Source organism: Sander vitreus, chromosome 14, assembly GCF_031162955.1.
Source record: "Sander vitreus isolate 19-12246 chromosome 14, sanVit1, whole genome shotgun sequence".
In the NCBI taxonomy this organism is placed as follows: Eukaryota; Metazoa; Chordata; class Actinopteri; order Perciformes; family Percidae; genus Sander; species Sander vitreus.
The window spans coordinates 30,529,443-30,554,078 of NC_135868.1; the positions used below are offsets into that span (position 1 = coordinate 30,529,443).

Consider the following 24,636-nt stretch of genomic DNA (forward strand, 5'->3'; position numbering starts at 1 on the left):
TGCTCATATTTTGCTTTTTGGCTTTTTCCTGTCCTTATGTAGCTACTGAGCATGTGCGACTCCCAACTAAGATGGAACAGAAGTGTGATGTCTCACTCTGTAGCTAAAACAGAGAGCTCAACACACAGGGTGAAAAGAGGAGCTGCAGCAATGTGCAGTACAACAAAAATATGTTTTTTATTTTTATTAAACTATGTAATCTTATTCTGATATAACCTCTAAATACAATTATGAACCTGAAAATGAGCATAATATAAAAACTTTAAATGAATGGCTTTATTCAAACCCAAATAAATACTTAATTACCTTTTTTTTAATTCATTTTTGTAAAGTAAATTCTCTGTACATATTGAATTGTAGGCTCTCCCTGTAGACAAGTTCAGATGGCCTGCTGTGAACTGACTAAAAGATTTTAGGTAACTAGCTTAGCATTCATTTGAAGTATATCAAATAATGGAAACATAAAAAAAATTCTTGAACATAAAATAGTAAAATGATGATGAAGTTATGCACTGAACTAATGCATTTCTTTCCTTAACACTTGGATTGAGGATGAGGGGTCACAGCCAAGAAAGGGTTGAGAAACTGTGTACTAGTGGGGAAAACACTGAAGAAGGCATAGTTTTCGCATGTTAACTCTGACCATTGAAGAGTGGAGTGTTGCTCAAATAACAGTTGCAGTCCGCGTGTGTGTGTGTGTGTGTGTGTGTGTGTGTGTGTGTGTGTGTGTTGGGGGGGGTAATCTCAGCGGCGCCACCTTAAAAAAACAGTCTCGCGGACCTGTCAATCTGACGAACCAGACAGACCCTGGCTCGCGGCCCTGCTGTGAGAACTGCTACGTGATTGGCCGAAAGCAGTAGTCCCTGTGAGACCTGTCCGCCTATTGGCTGCAGCATGTCGAGACACTGACGCGCACGACGTCTCCCCTCTATTGTTATTGTGGCGTGCGCGAGGGGAACAGACAGGATGCACGAGGAGACAGTAGGCTGATAAAAGGATAAAACAACCGAGAAACATCAAGCTATCGCTGTACAACGTATGAGAAATAAACACTAGCTCGTTACAATACCGGCATTTATGAAACATTCGCACTGTAAACGCAGAGCAATACATAGGTAATACAAAGGAGTATTAACACAGATAGCAGCTCTAGTCATCACATACAATACGGCTATCCGAGTACAACAGCGATCTTTCTGTCCAACTTCTTCTCTTCACTCTGGCTGATGTGTAAGTACAAACTATTTATCTCCATCTTTGCTTTCTCCTGCTCTCGCCAACCAGGATAACCGAAATGTGAGGGGGAAGTCAGTCACATTAGCTTGCTAAATTGTTGCTTACTGTAACCTGCTTCAAATGCTGTTCTGCTGTCTCAGTCTTTCAATGATAACGTTGCCGCTTATATTGGCCGACATTGTACTGTATAGCCTATTCTGCTTTTTCTATAGCCTACCTTATTTCATTGTATTCGTTAAACTTTAGGGAGTCAGATAAATTAGTCCTATAAATAGAAGTTATGTCTTATATGTATTTATTTATTAAATTAGCTGGGTCTTGAACATGTTGAGATCAAGGGTTAGGGATGTGCGATAAGCATGTTAACCAGTCTGGGATGTCAGTGAACTGCAGTGAATGGCCTGGGCACTGTTCAGGGTGTATTACGCACATAGGCTCGGTTCTTCCGACGGATCACATTGTTGGAAGTTTTCATTTGAATTGTGGGGCCCTCTAGGTAGGCTATCAAATTGGTTTTAGACGTTCGGCCAGTATTATAAACAGTAGCCTATGTTTAGTAAGATACATGGACGGGAGGTGTGTGTGTGTGTGTGTGTGTGTGTGTGTGTGTGTTTGTGAGAGTGTGTGAATGCAGCAACAGTTACCTGTGACTGTCAGCATATAGGCTTCTTATATGATGTATGAGATATAAAGCTTTAATAAATAGCCATGTTGCAGGACACCCTACTTACCATTAATTGAGCTCCCTGTGCAGTATATTTGGTTGTAAATGATAATACAGTATCAGTATTAAAACAACTTACAGAGAGCTGCAATGTTCAAATGAGATGCATGTATGTTACATGTATGTTAGGCTGTAATCTCCAGAGGTTATTAAGTACATGTAGTCACATACTGTACTCTACCGTTTTAAAGCACTCAACTATTTTCATTTTACGCTGCATTATACTTATACTACATTTTACATGTAATATTGCACTTTTTACTTTCATCTTTAGCTAGGCTAAACGTCCCTATTTAAGGTACAATATGTAACATTTCTGCATTAAAATGTTTAAAAACGACCTATGTTATATATTTTGTTGAGTTGTGTTCTTACACTATCCTAAATGTTTCCAACAAGGTTCAAACCCAGAGAAAGCTGTTATTTTATTTTAATGACACGGTCCGTTTTATTTAGTCGCCTGTCAGTGGCGTCATATAACCTTTGACCCCTCTGGTTCCTCTAATTCCCGTCAAAACATACGTTCGAGAGTAATCGTAAATCATACAATGTCACAGAAAGAATAACACTTAGTAACTGTTATACAGCTTGCTTTCTGCTACACAGCATCCTTTTGTCACTGATTACATGCCACTTACAACACAGTAATACAGCAGAGATCTTATTTATTGATACATTTCAATATTGATTGATCCAGCTTAACGTAATGTGCTACGTTGACAAGTAACGTTAGCGTTAGCTCATGCTAATGCTCGGTGGGGAACGTTAACGTTATAAAGTTAAAGCATGTTCAACATGTTATTTTAAGTATAATTGTTTTGATCAAGGTAAAGTTACCGTTAAACAGCACTGGGCTAACCCACGATTAAGTTCGCCAGCTAGCGTTAACGTTAGTTGTATAGATAGAAGACAAATCTAATGCTAACAAGCTATCCCACCCTGTTTTTTCTGCCTCACCCCCCACCACTAAGGGACTAGTTCAGTCGGCTTGCAAGGTTTTTTGTTTCTAAAAAATCTGACATAATTTAGCCACTGTTGTTGCCCGTCGCCCTAACAGTACTCGGCCCTGCTAACGTTACCGTGCTAACGTTACAGTGCTAACGTTAAAGACATGTCACTTCAAGCATGCAGCAGAGCAACATTATGAATGCAATCCAACTACGGCCCCGCTACAGACCGTTGAGAAAGACGGGTTCAGAGCAATGATTAAAACTCTGGATTTAAGATGCGTCTTGCCTCGCTGAAATACGTCTGCCAACCTACAAACATTATTCAAACAGCGAAGGAGGCTGACAGCGGAGCTACGCTCAGTCGCCCACTACAACCACACTACAACCTAACTGACCTGTGGCCAAGCTAGTGTTTATACAACTATTCTGTTTTGAAAGGGAAACCATGTTAAAGTTGTTTGTATGTGTATTCATTCGTTTTGAGTTTATTTTACTACTTTTACTAGAAAAAAAACTAGTTTAGAGTCTCTAACTGTTTGATGGATTCTCCTTCATATAACATTATTATATAATGTTGATGAGCCACGCAAACCCTTTAGTAACCAAAGCTTTTAGTAAACATGATGACATTAAAATATTTTTGTGATATTCTATGTACTCATGACAGTAGAATAATACATTATAAACCTATATCAAAGCCATTATTGTTATTTATTTAAATTTATTTTAAGAAGTTTGATTACATTATATTTTTGATTTGAATGCACAATTGTTTTTTAAATAACACTTCATAACGTTTTGTATTCATAACAATTCAATTCAATTTCAATTCAATTGTATTGATAGTTTCAATAAGGCCCCTTACTGCATTATATTCTATTCTATTTTATATTTTTAACTGTTACCTGCCACCAGAAATTTTCTTTTCCTCGACCTAAATAGTTGTTTATAAATAAAGTATAAAGTTGTTTAAAAGGTTTTCATATAAATTGGTGCCTAAAAATTTATCAGAATGCAGGAAATGAAGTCTTTGATGCCAGGAAAAACCCTGGGTTCCTCACACTTTCTGTTGTGCTCAGGGCCTAAATATTGTGGAAATTACTCTTGAGTACTTCATCTTCAATAGTATGTGTTTATTTTGTGTGCGTTTCTATCCTATGGTGTAGTGGCTTGGTGTGTCAGGGCCTTAACACTTACAAGTAGGTCACGATACCAAAAATCTAGTAGTTGGTACTGATACCACCAAAAGTACACTATACTCGATACCAAAGTCAATACCACGGTGTGTAAAAAAAGAACAATAATACTTAACCATTAATTTCTTCAAAAAAAAAACAATAATAGTGGAAAAAAGTTTTTTTTCCAACTTTCTGTCACTGTTTTGATGGGGCATGGAGGGGTTTAAGTGGAGGGGGGAAGGAGAGCATGATTTACATGTAGTCTTCTGGACCCACAGCCTGCTGCTCTGGAGCCTAGCATCACCACACAGCCAGTGTTTGGTGGTTGGTGCATACATAAACATAAAGACATTAAGCATTAATATGAAATTAACAACATATACAGAGACAAATATATACAAAATAGCTGTTTCACATTAAGAAAAAATAGGCTGAATGGTTAGTACAGAATGTGTAAAAATGTTTAGGGATGTGCAAAAAGTTTGGGATATATAATGTGTGCAATGGGCAGGTATATTGTCCAGGATGTAGGTTAAAGGAGAATTCCGTCCTATAATCTTGATCGCTATAGCTACATGAGTACTTTCGATAGAAAAAACCCGACCTGGATCAGTGCAGGCTACACGGAGAAGCTGCAGCTACGTACTACAAGCGTCCCCCTGAGCTAAAACGGCAGTGGTCGGGGCAAGTTTTAGAGTGCCTATGTGCCTCTTAACAGACACAAAATGCAATTAATATGTCTGTGCCACATGAACAGGGCCCTTACATGACAACAAGATGCGTTTTCAACTCAGACATTGTTTAAATTCACCTACCCTGGTCCTTGTCTTGATCCTGCCGGTAGCTGGCTTGCCCTGCTAGCTGATAGCTGTTAGCCGTTAGCTGCTAGCTGCCGTCCGGTGAGTGTATTCAGACAGGCTTCTGTGATAATCATCCCAATAACAATCCACGGAGCGGCGGTGGTGTGGCTTTGTCCTCCAGTTACTGAAGGCTAGCTTTAGCTTGCACTTGGAGCAGCTGCTTCATCTGCCTGTTGCCCCTCTGTCTGTCTCGTTCTTTCCAACTCTTGTGAGGCTAGTTCTTTGTCTGTGTACTCGGGTTCGAGCATCAAACTCAAAAGGCTCTTCTGTGTGTTGTATATCTGCTATATTCTCCATAGTTACGTTACTCTAAGCTTCTTCCCTTGTGAACAACTCCGCTCTTCACTCTTCACACACTACGCTCCAATCTGCACACTACTGTTTACCTTTTCCTGCTACAACTGAATTCCCAGGAGATGCTACAGCTAAGCTTCAGTAACACTGTTACTGTGCAAGCCACAGACATCGTTTATCCCGTTTCCATAGTCACTGATATGGTCAACCACTACAGTGCTCAATTACCTATTTTTGAGGGGGAAATAATCAAAAAATTTCGCCGCGAAGGCATGATCTGTCCTATGCAGGACATCCACCAGACCACCGGGCGCTCTGGGGATTTTTGTCAGCTGCGGGAGGGGGACGAAGGCTGCTTGCCTGGCTAAGGGAACTAGATACCACACAGATCGACACTGACAAGCCTCCTACTCACCAACACCAGATGGATCACACACAAAATGGATGAGCTACAAATACACACGGAACTGCTGCGTGATGATTTTTTACAAAAGCCTGGCTGAACACACTCATCATGGTCGGCAGATAGCAGCTAGCAGCTAACAGCTAGCAGTTAGCAGCTAACAGGCCAAGCTACCCACCGGCAGGATCAAGACAGGGTAGGTGAATTTAAACAATGTCTGAGTTGAAAACGCATCTTGTTGTCATGTAAGGGCCCTGTTCATGTGGCACAGACATATTAGTTGCATTTTGTGTCTGTTAAGAGGCACAAAGGCACTCTAAAACTTGCCCCGACCACTACCGTTTTAGCTCAGGGGACGCTTGTAGTACGTAGCTGCAGCTTCTCCGTGTAGCCTGCACTGATCCAGGTCAGGTTTTTTCTATCGAAAGTACTCGCTTAGCTATAGCGATCAAGATTAACGTAAAAATTGGCCGGAATTATACAGTATATAATAATATTGACCAATGACGATATGATCTGTATAAAAGAAGTTTCTATCACATTTTGTCCTTACTTAAAATAACATAATCCCATAAATCATTAATTTACCACGTTGTTTTCTCTCAACAAGTTACAGGGCCCCCATAAAAAACAAAAGTGTTAGTTCAGTCAGGACCACTTTGACAAAAAAAATTCATTCATCTGCAGTTTGTATTTGGCGGAATGGCTCTGTTCTGGGGCCTTCCCCGTGCATACGTGGAAAGCATGAGGCACACCTCCCTGCCCTTCCATGTGCATACATAAAAAGCCTTAAGCTGGGAGAGCAGCAGGGTAGGATCCCTATAGGGTACAGAACAGAGCAGCATCAATGACAGAGACACGACATTGATTAAGTCAGACAACATAAATTTAAAAGGAGGAGCTGGAGTGGAGGTGGGTTGCAAGCGCTAGCAGAGATGCAGCAAGGTAGGCTGGAAAAAATAAATAAATAGACTATTTGGAAACAAAAGAGGGAATCAGCTGAGCCATCAGCTGGTGTGCTGGCTTAGGAACTGTCAGCTATGAACTGAGATAATAGTGAAGGTTGACTCCGTGACCTGCCAGAACATACGCTATGCTTCATTTTCATGGTTCTTTTAGAACATGTAGCAAGTGTATAACTTAATGAATGTCCAGTTTAACTCACATCTGTGAAAAAGTTTGGTTCATAAACAAAAACTAAGGATCATAAAACAAAACATCCTGTTTAGGTTTTATGACTAATCAGGGTTTTCCCTAGCCTGACAAGCCAGACCCACATCAAGATGTTGGGTCTGGGAACTCACTATTGGCTGGGCTCAATCTGAGGGGCGGGATAAACGGTTGTCTTTCAAATTCCCTCTGCACTCATAGCCAACCAGAGCAATGCTAGTTGATAGATTCAACTTTTGCCGTATCCGGTCGGCAGTGCCGTTCTTTGTTCTTTTCTCAAAGAAAAGCTTAGAGCTTGGAGTCTTCCAGAAGACCACTGTTCCCAGCAGCAGCCATAAGCCCCGCCCACCGACTCTATACACGATGTGATTGGCCTGATCAGAGTTTGGTTTTTCCAGCTCGCAAGCCAACGGAGAGTGCCTAGACCCCCCCTGGTTGTAAAGTACATTTGCTGCCGCTAGGCTGCGTCTAGATTCCTAGGCTAGGTTTTCCCTGGGTTGGCGAGGAATAAAATAGAGCATCTCTGCCACCGCCATCTTGGGACCAAAAAGACAGACTTTTGTGCTGCTTTTGGATGTTCATGCGAAAGAAATGCCAAAATTAGGCAAAATGGAATATCATTTTACAGAAGAAAAGTGTTTTACAGTATTTTATTACGAACTTTTGTTTTGTTGAACTATTGTTGATTTTAAAGAGCCCCTATTAACATACCATTTCAGCGTCATATTTGTACTCTTGGGATCTACTACAATAGGCTTACATGCTTAGTAGTTCTCATACTACTCATTGCTGCAGTGCCTCAACTTGAACTGCTCTGTCTGAGCTCTTGGCCCGTCTTTCCAAAAAGTCCAGTCCGCTCTGACTGGTCAGCTGGCCCACTCTGTTGTGATTGGTCAACCAAATTCAAAAAAAGCTGCTGGGCGGGCTGTGATTACTCAGGCAGCACCTATGGGCAGCACATAAAAAAACTGGGTTGGCATTCTCAATCAGTGACATCACTAATTGAAGAATTTCAAACATGTTGGCGAGGCGTTTCAAGCAGTTGAGAAAAAGTGCCGTCTGTGGGAGAGAAAGCTCCATTTGGAGTGAAATGTGTTTTTTGTACTTTATACATCTATTACATACACAAGAAACTATACAACACACCAAAAGATGGGACAAATCTAAAAAAGCATAACAGGGGCTCTTTAATATTACAAGAGGTATAACGTTAATCCTTTTAAGCTAACATAAAGTTAAGTAACTGTCCTGATACTAGATTAAGCTAATGCTAGCGTGTGTGGTATTATTGCATGTATTGTAGTACATCACATAATGACACATGTATTCAGATGTAGTCAGTTATATCAATCGGGAGCTTGATGTAATAGGACGTTTTTTAACACATACAAGGAATTTGTTTTGGTGTTGTTGGTGCACGTCACATTCTTTAGATTGAATATTAAACAATATAAGTATAGGTACAAACAATATAAGTATATTTACACAGTATGTATTAAGTTAAAAATAAAGAATAAACTAGAACTGCAAGCAGTTATGACGGGGCCCAAGCCACCCACGCCAGTCGCCTCCGACGCCCCAGGGGAGCGCGCGAAAGCGGAACTCGAAGCCGGGCGGCTGGGAGGCAAACGTCGGTAAATATCGAGAGGTGCGAGCCACGAGCCGCGACGTCTGCGGTACGTCGCCGTTGCAAACGTAGCGGTCAACAGTTCACCTCCATGCATATACAGACTACCTTTAACAATGATATACGGATAGGATTGGAGATGAAAAGTTCAACGGACACGTTACCGCGATCAGCTTCGTGGGAAATTAAGAATCAATGCCACCGACATAACCAATCACACTATAACAGACTCTCCACTTAGCACCAACTACAATGTTTAACTGTAAATGATTGTAGCCTACTGGCAGTCTGGCACACGGGGGTGCTCAGTATTTTCATCGGTGCCTATGAATGGTGTTGATTTTGGATTGAAAAAGTGAGAGAAAAGACTTGCATTCGTCCACTGTGAAGGTTGTAGAAACTTTGTCAGGTGGCTTAAGAAGTTTGTTTATTGTAAAAAACCAAAGGAGCACGCAAAAGTGAACGGTAGGAGGCAAACATCAGTAAATATTGAGAAGTGTGAGCTGCAAGGTCTGTGGTACATTCCCATTGCAAATATGGCATTAACATAGAGTAAAAGAGCCAAAACTCGTCTACGTTGATTATAGTGCCCCCTAATGGCCAAATTTGGTACAGAGCCTCAGAGCGGCATGCCGAACGAACATCACAAGTTTCATGTTGGTTGCATTTACTGTGGCAGAGATATTGCAATTGCAAATTTCCCATTTAAATGCATTGAGTTATTGGCCAAAAAATAAATAAACGTTGCTTATAGCGCCCCCTAAAGGCTGATCTTTGCCAAATGTGGTACAGAGCATCGTAGTGGGATGGTGAACAATGATCTCAAGTTCCTTGCTGATAACATTTAATTTGGCCGAGATATGATATGATACGTGTGTGGTAGCTAGCTAGGAAAATTAGTTTGGTCGTCAAATGCGCATACTTTAACGTAGCAAAATTCCTTGAGTAACTTTTGGTCATGTCCATCTGGAGATGCTACGTACTAGGTTTTGTGCTGATCCGTCGCACGGCCTAGGACGAGTTCGAAAAAGTTGGTTTTGCGCATTGCGCAATATTGCGGAAAGAAATTTAAGCGGAAATGGGCGTGGCCTATATCATGTGATTCAGCTTGATTCAAGGAACACGTGGATGTAAGGATTTTTAATGTGCAATGTTTAATGTGGGCAAAAAAACATTATAGCGCCACCTAGTGGTCCACATGTGTAAATTTTCAGACAGTCGCAGAGTCTTTTGCTGAGAACTGGCGTTGGAGCTTCTCAGAGTACCGTCCTTTAGCCTCCTTCACTGCCTTGCTAAACTTGTACTTCGACTCTTTAAATCTGTCTTTGTCCCCACTCCTGAACGCCTCTTTCGTAGCCAGCCTTAACCTTCTGAGTTTGGCTGTGAACCAGGGTTTGTCATTGTTGAAACTCACCCTGGTGCTTGATGGAACACAGCAGTCCTCACAGAAGCTGATGTATGACGTCACAGCCTCTGTGTACTCATCCAGACTGTTGGTAGCAGTCCTGAACACATCCCAGTCAGTAGAATCCAAACACGACTGGAGATCCTCCACAGCCTCACTGGTCCACTTCCTTGATGTCCTCACTACAGGTTTGCAGAGCTTTAATTTCTGCCTGTAGGCGGGGATCAGGTGGACCATGACGTGGTCAGAGAAACCCAGTGCAGCACGGGGGACGGCGTGATAAGCATCCCTGACTGTGGTGTAACAGTGATCCAGAATGTTCTCCTCTCTGGTTGGGCATTTAATATGCTGTCTGTATTTAGGTAGTACATGAGTGAGGTTCCCTTTATTAAAGTCACCAAGGACAATAACTAGGGAGTCCGGGTTGGTCCGCTCCACACACAGTATCTGGTCGGCGAGCATGCGCTGTGTGTCCTGCACGTTGGCCTGCGGCGGGATGTAAACACCGACCAGAATGAATGAGTGGAACTCACGGGGTGAATAAAAAGGCTTACAGTTTATGATGAAAGATTCCAGGTCAGGAGAACAATGCTGCTGGGTCACTGTCACGTCGTTGCACCAGCCGCTGTTGATGTAGAAACAGATTCCTCCACCTTTAGTTTTGCCGGATAGGTCCGTGTCTCTTTCCAATCTGAAAAGCTGGAAGCCTGCCAGCTGCAGCGCAGAGTCCGGTATTAATCCACAGAGCCACGTCTCCGTGAAGCACAAAACAGCAGATGAAGAAAAGTCCCGGTTTCTCACCAACAGCAGTTGTAATTCCTCTAGTTTGTTGGGCAGTGAACGCACGATAGAGAGGAATATTCCCGGGAACGGTGTGCGTAATCCTCGCTGGCGGAGATGCACAAGCGCACCGGCCCGTTTCCCTCTCCTCTGGCGCCTTGCTGCGTGAGCAAAGGTGAGCCCACCTTTGACCAGAATGTCCAAAATGTCCAGTGAAGGGAGAAGAAAAGTGGGAAATAAGTCCGATGGTGTTGTTCCCCTGAAGTTCACGAGCTCTTCACTGGTGAATGAGATACGGGTACCATCGCAAGAAACAAAGTTAAAACACAAAACAAAACGGAGCGCACCAACACACCGTGTCACCATTCTGCGGCGCCATCTTGCGCTAGTGGTAGTTAGTTAACAGTTGACTCAAGCTTTTTATCGTATGAATAATGGGACATGGTGTCAGAAGTGCTGTTATACTAAACCGAAAACGGAAGAAGGTCTACTGGGAAGGAAAGAGGAAAGGAGAGATCGGGGAGCAAGACAAGTGAAAGTGGAGGTGAGCAGAGTGGGAACGGAGCTAGCATAATGGCTAAACCACCCAGTGCTTCGTTTAGCATCCAGCCATCAGAGCCCTTTGATGTTTCCAAACCAAAAGAGTGGACAAAGTGGACACGCATATTTGAGAGATTCTGTCAAGCAAGCAATTTAGCAGCAAGCTCCAAAGACAATTAGGTGAATACCTTGATATATTTTATGGGAGGTGAAGCTCACGATGTGTTGAGAAGCTTGAAGCTAAGTGATGCAGACCTGCACCTGTACTCAAAAGTGTGGGATGGCTTTCAGTTGTTGTTCGAAGTGAGAAAAAACGTTTATGAATGTGCACGATGCGCAAGCAAGCAGCAAATCAGACTGTAGATTAGGGTTGGGCGATGTCCCCTAAATTGGCAGTTGACGATGTTTTACTGTTTTACTGTAAAACATTTATTTTACTATATCTCTTTACATAAATATTTTTTTTACTACTATATTAACATAGAAACGGTCAGACATACATCTAAATGCCCTCTGTAAATAGACAGTATTACATGGCTATGCTGCCGCCTGCTGGGCAGTAAATTACAACTTGACCCACTTTCACTTAACTACGGCGGCGTAAAGTCTACACTCAATCAGTTCTCCGTGATCTGCGACGACACACGACGTACAGTGGAACGTTTACCTTTAACAGAGCAACAGTAATAACCAATATTAGCTCACACATAAAATAGCACCCTCGTTAATTAGCCTACTGTTGCTAACGTACATTCATAAATCATGCATAACCATACCATAACATATACCCACAGGACATCAGACTTACTTATTGATGCACGCACACAGTAGTGTTCCACGTTAACGCTTTTTCTCTCTCGCTCGAGACCGCTGTGTCCAAGCCGATGCTCCAAGCATGCTGATACGTTACTAGTCCAGGCAGAGCGAGCTAATGTTGACAGGGAGAGAGAGTAAGACTGTATCACTACAGCCAATCCAGTCTGCTCAAAGCAATGGTCTTTTTCACAAATAGGTTGCACGTAAGGGCGAAAAAGTAGCTTCCACATAAGGGCCCTTATCTTGCACCCTGCGCAGCACAGCACAAAGCCCCACACAAGTGTCTTTGCTAGTTTAAGAGCGATGCAGTTGTCAATTTCCCGTCCAGCCCCCACGACTAGGATTAGTGTGTGTCTGACAGGGTGGGGGGCGTGGCATCACGATGGTGGCTCTCCATCGTGATGCAGCCCAAAACGCTCTCAGTGCTACAAATGTGGAGGCACTACACACCCCAGGAGTGTCCTGCTAACAAGTGCCGTTCCTGTGGAACAATAGGTCACTACCAGCGTGTGTGCCTTGCAGGTAAGGCTGTCCATAGTGTTGAAGAAAAGGAAGAAAAAGAGAGAGAAGGCTTCTTTCTCGGCTCTGTGCCATCTGATACTGATCCATGGACGGTTGATAATGGACAGGATTATCACATTCAAACTTGACTCTGGAGCTGATGTCACTGTTGTTTTACAGATTGTTTTTAGTGACGCACAACAGCCTGTTGTCCAGAAAGCAGAGAAACCTCTGTATGGTCCAGGACGGAATCCACTGGATGTGACAGGGTTCACTAAACTGCAGCTAAGGAGAGGAGCCAAGCAGACTATGGAGAAAGTCTATGTGGTCAAAAACCAGCCATTGCCTTTGGCTTAATGATCCGTGTGGACAGCATAGAGATGGAGACCATCAAGGCATGCTACCTTAAACCTTGCAGCGGTCTGGGTGCGATACAGCAACCGTATGTAATCAAGCTTGTTGTACCTGCTGCGATGCGGAACAACGTGCTAGCAAAACAACACGAAAGGACACCAGGGTGCGGAGAAGTGCAGAAGCTCGTCAGTCTGTGTGGTGGCCTGGACTCAGTCAGCAAGTGAATGAAATGGTACTCAACTGCAGAGCATGCACACAAGAGCAGAGAAATCACAAATAGCCACAGAACGGCCAGAAAGACCATGGCAAAAGTTGGGAGCGAACTTGTTTCTCCTGGAGCGCAAAACTTACCTGCTTGTCATCGATTATTTCTCCAGGTACATTGAGATTGCAGTTATCTCACACCAGGTCCGCTAATGTTATTGTTCATCTGACATGGCATTCCTGAGATTCTGATGTCAGATAACAGGGCACAGTTTTCTGGACAAGTCTTTGCTTCCTTTGTAGCCTCGTATGGGTTCAGACATGTGACCAGTAGCCCGAAGTTTCTGCAGAGTAATGGTGAGGCAGAGCGGGCAGTCCAAACTGTTAAAAACCTTCTGAAAAAAGCAGCTGACCCCTACCTGGCTCTACTTGCCTATAGAGCCACATCTCTCCAGAGTGGATACAGCTGGCGTCATCGTGTCAAAGCTCTCAGTGCCCTGTCGCCTGGAGAACGAGAAAGGTAACTGACACAAAGACTTCAGGAAGTGTGCTTTAGAAGCACTCAACTCCAAGGTCCAACACTAGATCTACCTCAGGGGGTGGTGAGAAACAACCGCCATCACCTGATACCTCTACATACACGTACATGCAACAGTGGTCCTCCAACACAGCAAATGTCAGAGCCATCTCCTGAGCAGGTTCCCTTGACACCTGCTGTGACACCTCGACTTTCACCTGCAGAGACTCCTACACTCAGAACTATTGCCGTTTTTCCATTACATGGTACCTGCTTGACTCGACTCACACACCAGCGCACACGTATAAACATCAGGCCACTTGAGCTTGTTTTCCAGTTCTGTGGAGGCTCCACGCAGAGCTTTAGCCGTAGCCTATGTAGTGACCTGATGTTTATACTTGTGCGCTTGTGCGTGCGTCGAGCCGGCCATGTGTGTGTGTACCTAGGCTACGGCGAAAGCTCTGCCTGGAGCCGCCGCAGAACTGTAAAACAAGCGGCGCCGCAGTAAACTGCCGTGACCTAACGCGACACACACACAGAACGTGGAAGGAGTGTTGTTGCCACAGCCAGAAGACACATTTAGTTTCAAATGAAGCTGGAGGCAGCAAAAGAAAACAGGTTCAGGACACCCCCGTCTGATGCTTTCACGTCACCTTTTGGTATCGCCTCAGCTCGCTTGGAACCTCGACTGAGGTGGTACTAAAAAAAGTACCTGTTAGCACGTACCAGGTACTTTTCTTCGTAATGGAAAACCAAAAAAGGCGAGTAGAGTCGAGCAGGTACCATGTAATGGAAAAGCACCATAGATGTGGTAGAGCCATAGTTCCACCTGTGAACTGAAAAAAGCAAAAAATAAAGAGTGTTAAATTAAGTTGTTGTTAATGGGAATCAGTTTTGAGCACTTAGGAGTAATACAGAATTTCACAGTATTTTGTTTTAAGTATTACTCTAGTGCCTGAGATTACACTGTATGGACTCACAAGATTTAAATAGGGACAGACCTTTCAACAAAAGAGGCAGAATAATCCTCCAAGGTCTGACAAGACAAAGGCAGTCTACCATTTGTTCTCTAAAAAGGGGAGATGTGGTATTATTGCATGTAATATTGTAGTACATCACATAATGACACATGTTCAGATGTAGTCAGTATCAGTAAGATGGTGAAAATGTTATTCAAGTGGCAGCTCTGTTTCTGAACTGCAGTTCCTTGAGTGGCCACCTTAGGCAAGTCTTCCCCATGTTAAAAAATCCCAACTTTACAGCAGAAATGTGGAGCCTGGGCTGTCTACAGAGACCACGTTTTTTTACAGTGTGTTCAGGGGACAGGCAGCTAGCAGATAGTGAGATGTTTTTTACAGTGTGTTCAGGGGACAGGCAGCTAGCAGATAGTGAGATGTTTTTTACAGTGTGTTCAGGGGACAGGCAGCTAGCAGATAGTGAGATGTTTTTTACAGTGTGTTCAGGGGACAGGGCGATTTTTCACATAAGCAATGAAATTGGTGGTGTTGAAGGATTTGACACGGCATCCTCGTCTCATTATTTCGACCTTGTGAGTATTGCATACTGCAATTCGTGTGTCTTTTTTTTCCACAATGGAAAACGCCCAGACCGTGGACATTGCTTCGTCTTCAGCATATAAATCCTGTGCCTTGTCAATGTGTCTCAAACTCTGTGTGACCAAAAACACACACACACACACACACACACACACACACACACACACACACACACACACACACCAGCGTCGCCCTGACACACAACGGCAGCTAGACGGAAATATTCATCAGTGTTTGAAATCGGGCCAGTTTTGCTCATCGGACCGAAGCCAATGCATAAAAAAATGACTAACATCTGCTAGATTCTATGTATATGATTGCCAATAAATTGTGGATCCCTAATTCTTAGTGTCTCCTCTTCCATTTGATTTAGCTCCTCAACTGTGTCCTTGGTTTCATCAAAGTGAAATTATTTGCTCTCGTCCTCAGTCCATGGGATTATACGCCATTGTACTATGTGAAGCTTTTTGACTTTCTCAGAAGTCAGTACAACTGCAGTAAAATAATAAACAAACTGGTCATGGATGAGTCTGCACGGTGATTAGATCAGGAGTCTATTTCACAAAAGCAGAATATATAAATCCAGGATAACCGAAAAAGCGAGACTTGACCTAGTCTAATCTGTGCATCCTGGCTGTGTGCATTTCACGATGGCCAAGCCAGGCTGAGGAGGAGCGACTAGGTCAAGCCAGGATTAAGTATTTTGGATTGAAGCACATTTACAGCTTTCTTTAACAGACCACGAGGTGGATCACATATTTACTGATGCTGAAATGAAGAAGACACGTTGTGCATATTTAACACAGAGTGAGCAGCAGCTCCTTATGGAAGTATGATGAAGTGAAACACTTTATTTGTAAAAGCCGCTGAAAGAATACAGTGAGAGAAACTGGGAAGAGTAACATACATAATCCTTGATTGTTAAAGAATATATAAAAAAGAAATCAACTAAAATAATTAACGACGTATTGGTCTCTGACCAGTCTACCATTGCTGCCAATTTTAGAAACACACGTGTATATAGAACTTAACATATTGCCCTTATCACTGACTTCATCAGCTATTTCTAATCATTTTAACATCTGCCATAACATATTCATCAAACTTCGAACAGCAATATGAACAGCAGTCTTCATAAACGCAATATAATAGTAACAATGACTGTCCATGAATAATTGTAAAAATAATGGTCACAATGTTAAAATAATAACAGTACTTAACTGAACAGCAATATGTATCTGGACAGAAAAGCACCAGGATTAACCAAGCCTGGCTGCTAGCCTGGTCTGGACCAGGCTAGCTGCACAGAATAAATCTCCATGGTAACTTAGGTGCCACTGAGAGTCGAGGCTAAATGAAGCCAGGATAACTGGAAAAATACTGGCTTAATCTGCTAGCTAGGTTTTTTAAAAAAGCCCTCTGATGTACATAACCATGCAGTTAATGACTGGTTAAGGGCCATAGCAAGTACCATTACTTTTGATGACTTAGGTAGTTTGAGATAATACAAATGTACATTTAAAGGGACAACCCACCAATTTTACACATAATGTTGGGGAGTACAACAAAAAAATATTGCATATAACATAACAGTGTATATATACATATATATATATATATATATATATATATATATATATATATATTTAATAAATAACGAAACGCAATATGTGGCGGCCGTTGTTGATTGTGTGGCGCACCGCCACAAATTAGTCTATGTCCGGGAAACACTGGATATAGTACCAGTCAAAAGTTTGGACACACTTTCCCATTTACTTATGAGAAAGTGTGTCCAAACGTTTGACTGGTACTATATATAACCAAATATATTTATCACTTTGCAATATGGGAAATTGTAATAGTCAGTGTTTTTGGTGCTTTACCTGTATCAGGGACTAAAAGTCTGCTGCTTAATCTTTTTTCAATGTGTCGATCACAAAATAGAGACATATTATTATTATTATTATTATTATTATTATTATTATTATTATTATTACTGTGATATTACAACTTTGACTTTAGTAAAGGACCTAATACTTCTTTTACCACTGATAAGCTCTAATAACTGTTTTCACACTGAACTTCCTCCACTAATTCCTGGTCTCCCCGCTCTACTAACAGGGACTGATTCAGAGCTGGGACATCATGATGCCAGTGAACTTTCTGGTCATTCATTGGCTGACCAACTTAATACCAGGTAAGCAAGACAGCAAACATGTATGACAGCAATACCTGGGAGCTATTTTACAAAAGTATAATTCATGAATCCAGGACAACCGATAAAGCTAGGCTTGACCTAGTGTAGTCAGTGCATCCTAGCAATCTGCGTTTCACGACGGCCAAGCCAGGAGGAAGTAATTTGGATAGATGCGTGTTCGTGGATTTCTTCAACAGACTGCGATGTCAATCACAGATTTACTGATGCTAAAATGGAAAATATGCATTGTGCATTCTTTACACAGAGTGAGCAGCAGCTCCTTATGGAAGTATGCGTGGCAGACATTCGCTGGCCAACTGAATGCGTTAGTAGCCTAAACATATACATGTACTGACCACTGCTCTGAACTGAAACCGTCATATTTATACCATTCAAGGAGTTAGGATAATTATTTGCACAAATTAACATTATTTTGCCTTAAAGGTGAGCAGAAGATAATGTTACTCAGGAAATGTACCATGAAGATCCACTAATGTACAATGCTATAATACAATGCCCAAATAATTCTCTCTCTCTCTCTCTCTCTGTCTCTGTTTCTCTCTCTTTTTCTCTCTCTCTCTCTCTCTCTCTCTCTGTGTCTCTCTCTCTCTCTCTTTTTCTCTCTCTCTCTCTCTCTTTCTCTCCCTCTCTCTCTCTCTCTCTCTGTCTCTCTTTCTCTCTCTCTCTCTCTCTCTCTCTCTCTCTCTCTCTCTCCGTGTCTCTCTCTCTCTCTGTCTCTCTCTCTCTCTCTCTCTCTCTCTCTCTCTCTCTCTCTCTCTCTCTCTCTCTCTCTCTCTCTCTCTCTCTCTCTCTCTCTCTCTCTCTCTCTGTGTCTCTCTCTTTTTCTCTCTCTCTCTCTCTCTCTCTCTCTCTCTCTCTCTCTCTCTCTCTCTCTCTCTCTCTCTCTCTCTCTCTCTCTCTCTCTCTCTCTCTCTCTCTCTCTCTCTCTCTGTGTCTCTCTCTCTTTCTCTCTCTCTCGCTCTCTCCCTCTCTCTCTCTCTCTCTCTCTCTCTCTCTCTCTCTCCCTCTCTCTCTCTCTCTCTCTCTCTCTCTCTCTCTCTCCCTCTGTCTCTCTCGCTCTCTCTCTCTCTCTCTCATGGGCTAAAATATTATAAATTTCATAAGTAACATATCAACTTCCACTGCTCGTTTTTAAGGCAAAGTGTACAACAGTTAGTTGGTGTAAATGACTACTTACTCCTCAAATGGTTTCAGTTTCGCTGTTTTGTAACAGGGGCCGTGTTTCCTTCTTTACATATAGTCTATGCTTTGCTTCCTCGTATATTCAATTCAATTTTATTTTTAGTATCAAATCATAACAAGAGTTAGCTCAAGACACTTTACAGATAGAGTAGGTGTAAAGGTCCAGGGTTTGAATCCGAAATGTGATGATTTCCTGCATGTCTTCCCCCTCTCTCTCCCCTTTCTCACCTAGCCGTCCTGTCAAAATAAAGGCGGAAAAGCCCAGAAAATAATCTTTAAAAAAATATTAACTATAACAGCATAACTATGAGCTGGTCCAAGTCAAACCTGGGCCAGTTCTATAAGGGTTGGTAGATGAATCGGACATATTTCTACGTATATGTGGACATAGAAAAGAAATACGCTGAAAAAACTGGACTCTGAAATCTAGAAACTATAAAGTAGGGATGTAACGATACACTCAACTCACGAATCGATACGATTCACGATTTTCAGTTCACGATACGATTTTGTCACGATTTCTTTTAACAGAATTAAATGACTGAAAAATATTCCTTTATTTATATAAACTGTGAGAAACAGCAGATGTGTCCTCTTATCAAAAGTGCAACTGAAATAATATTTGATATAGTTGTCTCAGATCACTGGAGAAAACACAAACTAAGAATGTGCTAAGAATGCCAAATAAAATGCACATCATGGTAGAGTAATATACATGATTTTGTTATTGTTAAAGAATAAAAAAAGAAGTAAGTGAATTAAAATAATGAAAGATGTATTGGTCTGTGACCAGTCTCCCGCTGTTAGAACCACTATAGAAACACACGTGTATAGGCCTTGATTTATTGCCCTTCCATTTCTAACTTTATCAGCCTTTTCTAATCATATCAGCTGTAATAATATATTCATCAAACTTCATCAAACTTCTAACAACAATATGAACCGCAGTTTTCATAAACGCAATATAATACAGGTGCTGGTCATATAATTAGAATATCATGAAAAAGTTGATTTATTTCAGTAATTCCATTCAAAAAGTGAAACTTGTATAATGTATACATTCATTCCACACAGACTGATATTTTTTTTTTCAATTTCTTTTAATTTTGATGATTATAACTGACAACTAATGAAAACCCCAAATTATAGTATCTCAGAAAATTAGAATATTGTGACAAGGTTCAATATTGAAGACACCTGGTGCCACTCTAATCAGCTGATTAACTCAAAACACCTGCAAAGGCCTTTAAATGGTCCCTCAGTCTAGTTCTGTAGGCTACATAATCATGGGGAAGACTGCTGACTGGACAGCTGTCCAAAAGACGACCATTGACACCTTGGACAAGGAGGGCGAGACACAAAAGGTCATTGCTAAAGAGGCTGGCTGTTCACAGAGCTCTGTGTCCAAGCACATTAATAGAGAGGTGAAGGGAAGGAAAAGATGTGGTAGAAAAAAGTGTACAAGCAATAGGAATAACCGCACCCTGGAGAGGATTGTGAAACAAAACCCATTCAAAAATGTGGGGAGATTCACAAAGAGTGGACTGCAGCTGGAGTCAGAGCTTCAAGAACCACCACGCACAGACGGATGCAAGACCTGGGTTTCAGCTGTGGCATTCCTTGTGTCAAGACACTCCTGAACAAGACACAGCGTCAGAAGCATCTCGCCTGGGCTAAAGACAAGAAGGACTGGACTGCTGCTGAGTGGTCCAAAGTTATGTTCTCTGATGAAAGTACATTTTGCATTTCCTTTGGAAATCAAGGTCCCAGAGTCTGGAGGAAGAGAGGAGAGGCACAGAATCCACGTTGCTTGAAGTCCAGTGTAAAGTTTCCACAGTCAGTGATGGTTTGGGGTGCCATGTCATCTGCTGGTGTTGGTCCACTGTGTTTTCTGAGGTCCAGGGTCAACGCAGCCGTCTACCAGGAAGTTTTAGAGCACTTCATGCTTCCTGCTGCTGACCAACTTTATGGAGATGCAGATTTCATTTTCCAACAGGACTTGGCACCTGCACACAGTGCCAAAGCTACCACTACCTGGTTTAAGGACCATGGTATCCCCGTTAATTGGCCAGCAAACTCGCCTGACCTTAACCCCATAGAAAATCTATGGGGTAATGTGAAGAGGATGATGCGACGCTCCAGACCCAACAAAGCAGAAGAGCTGAAGGCCACTATCAGAGCAACCTGGGCCACGCTGCATTGCTGCAGTCATTCAGGCAAAAGGAGCCCCAACTAAGTATTGAGTGCTGTACATGCTCATACTTTTCATGTTCATACTTTTCAGTTGGCCAACATTTCTAAAAATCCTTTTTTGTATTGGTCTTAAGTAATATTCTAATTTTCTGAGATACTGGATTTGGGGTTTTCATTAGTTGTCAGTTATAATCATCAAAATTAAAAGAAATAAACACTTGAAATATATCAGTCTGTGTGGAATGAATGTGTACATTGTACAAGTTTCACTTTTTGAATGGAATTACTGAAATAAATCAACTTTTTTATGATATTCTAATTATATGACCAGCACCTGTAGTAACAATGACTGTCCTATGAATAATTATTAAAAGAATGGTCACAATGTTAAAATAATAACAGTACTTAACTGAACAGCAATATGTTCATGTTGTTTTTAATGCAGGCTAATAATATGGTAAAAAGCCACTGCTGAGTGAAGAGAAAAGGCTCCAGAATGAATAAATCCTGGCTGTTTAAATGAGGCAATACGCTTACCGCTACATCATATCTCATTACATCTAATCACATCACAACGTATTGTCTTAAACAGATAAATAGATAACTGATTAATATAATTATCACATTTAGAGTTAGCTAACAATAAAATACAACCTGAATAGTTCTAATGAAGTTGTTTTCTGTAATATGGTGGCAGAGTGTTACATAGTGTGTGGCTGAATGTATAAATTGTGGTTTCATCAGTTCATCACGTTATCTCTGCTGCTGTAACCTGGTCTAGGAAGGTCATTCTGAGTATAGATATTGTTAATATGTTTTTTTTTTAAAGCTGATAAGGTATTGTGCTAAAGAGATAAAAGACAACATCAATAAAGGATAATATTCTAATTTGGTGATGAATTTGGTTTAATTTTGCCTATATTCAATGTATCTGGATTTGTTTCCTTGTTTTGGAGGGCTGATGGAGTTCTTGGTTTTTTGAGTTGGGAGGTTTCTTTCATGATTCTCAGAGCTTCTTTCTATTGGAAGATGCTGTTGCTTATAAAGGCTGTGTGATGATAGGATTCTGGATCAGTTGGAACTGGATCGCTCTTTTAATCATGTGGAGAGGCAGACGGAAATTCCCCCAGTTTTGCTCTACTTGTGTGGTTTAGGCTGTTTCTGTGAACCTTGAGGATGTCCTTGCAGAAATGTAGGTGACATTTTTCAGTGGGGGTTGTGTCCCAAGATGTCTGCCACTGGTTCATTAGAGGGCACCACACATCCATACATGAGGATGGGTTGAATAGTGTTACTGAGTAATTTTAGCCATTTTATTTGAGAGATTTCCTCATGCTATAGCAGGCCCTGCGTGCCGTATCTGTGAGAGAATGTATTGCTTTGCCAAACCTCCCAGATTCACTGAGGATTATGTCCAAGTAGTTGTATTCCATTGTATGTTAAAGTGTTTGGATTTCTGTGATCTGGCTTTTTTGTGCAATATCAGAATCTTTTTTCAGTTTTGTGGAGGTTGATGTCTAGTTCCAGGTTTTGACAGAAGATTTCTAGCAGTGAGAGATTCTGCTGTGGCTAGTGGTTTTCTAGTTACTACTAGCAGTTACTAGCCACGCAGCATTTTCAGTAGCCACATTATTGTGGGAAATTACGTGTTATTTAGAGTTGACTGTAGTGTGCTACAATTTACTTGAACTAGATGTACCACCTTTTTAAATGTAAATGACAAATGTAAACACACACAACATTTCAACTGGATTTAAAACTTTTTGCTCTAAGTTGTTTTGTCCACACCAGGGGTATCATAGAGAAAACAGTGCGTAGGATCCATACTAAAAGTGTATGTGTGCACAAAATCCAAAAATGAAAAAAAATATCTAATTTATAAAACCATGCTCACACACCCCTTTATAAATCATAGTCCACCTGAAAATGTGCGCATGTGGATCAGCCTCATATCCCGCCCTTTACACACGCCTACATTCAACCATAAATGGTCAATGCAAAGCACCTCATGAATATTCATGCAAGCTGCTTGTTGGTGAGGTGGAGGTCAGAAAGGACATAATGTTTAGGGGCCACAGCAGTGAGTTCAACATGTTGCTGCTGTGGTTAGTGCAGTGACAGACAGGACAGTAGCCTTACATAGATCTGAAGGTGGAGGCATACAATTAATAATAATTGCATCCCACTGTAATAGCATGTCTGCTTCTGGTGTGGAAAAGGGCACTCCTGAACTGTCACCACTAGAAACCTGAATGCCTATAATCAGGGAAACAAGTGTGTGTGTGTGTGTGGCAGCCACCGCAGTGCCTCCATGTTCTCTGGGCGCCTGACATCACAGCCTCACTGCAGCGATTTACACACAAAAACTATATAACAACTAAAACCGTACTTTGCGATGTATGCACAGTATTAGAAGATATTATTCAAAAGTACTGCAATTATTTAATGTTATTTGACGTTGATGACGCTGATGAAATATTGTAGGCCAGGGTGCATCTCATCTGATCAATCCAATACCCATAGGGCTATCAAAATTGGCCATAACTGACATTTGAATATTCTTTATTGTCTTTTAAAAGATCTACATATCTACACGTTACAAAATAAACTAATAGCATAATGTCATATACCGTAAAACTTAGGGGCCAGCCACACGGAGACGGTTTTTGATGCAAACGCACGTTTAGTATCATTTGGGCCGCCCGTCCAAACGAATTCTGTAAATGTATTGCCTGAAAACGCACTTTTTTTAAACCTGGTCTCAGGGTGAAAAAATTCGAAAATTCCCTTTTGGCTTCGTTTGGACGGCGAATATGAATACGTCCGTATTGATGATGTCATCGCGACACCCCTCGACCTCTTACCCGCACTAGTGCACGGCCACACACGACTGCTAAGCGAGCATATCCCATCTCCATGGTCAAACCAGCTCTGTCTGCTTATCAACTCCTTGAATGGATTATAGTAACTTTTAGCATGGCTTATTATAGAAAGGCTACCGCAAGAAAAACTTGTAGATTATCAAAAAGACATTGGTTCATTGATGTTTGTTTGACTGCCAATGTTAGCTAGCAGAGCGTACGTTAGCACGCTAACGTTAGCTCGGTGCTAGCACGCTGCAATCATGTCCGATGGCAGACAAAATTGCAAAATAAAAAGCAATCCAACAGCACATTATACAATGTAAACAAAGACTTGTGTTCTTGCGGAGGCCTTTATAAAATGAGCAGTGGTGAAAGTTATTATAGTCCATGGATGTATTAAGAGAACGTTATAGTCTAGTCATGTTATGATGGGAAGTGGAAGTAACTATGCTCTTCTTCTCCGTTTTTTCCCCCTCCACTCCGCCAAATTTGTAAAGTTGAGTCAACCTAAATTTCTGTCATACAGTAATGTAGTCAGTTTTGATTTGCTAACAGTATTTGTATATATAAGGCTAGATAACTGGATTCATTCCTTCCTTCCTTCCTTCCTTACTTTCCACTCTACTGTAGTCAGTCACCTCACCTGTGTTGCAAATGCCTGGGACACCCGGTGATCCTGATCCACAAATGCATATAGTGGAAATTTTCTTTTATATATTTTCCATCACCAGCAAATTAGATATAGATTTAGAGAAGGCTGTTTAGAATCTATCCCTGATACCAGAGTCTCTATCAAGGGCCAGTACGAGTTGGCCAGAGCAGATAATATGTGTTCATTAAAGGTGCAATACGTAATACTGACAGCTAGTGTTTAAAATAGTTACTGCAGTACAAATTCTAGCCAGACACGACTCCACGTTAGATGTACTAACCCTACAGCTGTAGCGCGCTGGGTTTATGTGTTTACAGGTATATCTGGCTGTCAAACTGGGCAGTTGATACCAACACACAGGCCAAACCTCAAACAGACATTATGGACATTTCAAAAGGAGAAAATACTGGCA

General features: G+C 41.6%; 1 protein-coding gene across 4 annotated transcripts in view; it reads left to right on the forward strand.

Annotated features, from left to right (window-relative positions):
- Positions 1-951: 951 nt before the first annotated feature.
- smad10a (SMAD family member 10a) overlaps positions 952-24,636 on the forward strand; it is a 43,911-nt gene continuing 20,226 nt past the window's right edge. For 3 of the 4 annotated variants that reach the window (XM_078267300.1, XM_078267303.1, XM_078267301.1), the window contains exons 1-2: positions 952-1,230; positions 17,237-17,312. In XM_078267300.1, the coding sequence (XP_078123426.1) occupies positions 1,227-1,230; positions 17,237-17,312 (80 nt within the window). In that variant the 5' untranslated portion in view covers positions 952-1,226. Of the gene's footprint in view, positions 1,231-5,512; positions 5,842-17,236; positions 17,313-24,636 lie in introns of all 4 variants that reach the window. The other variant, XM_078267304.1, reaches the window with a different exon arrangement.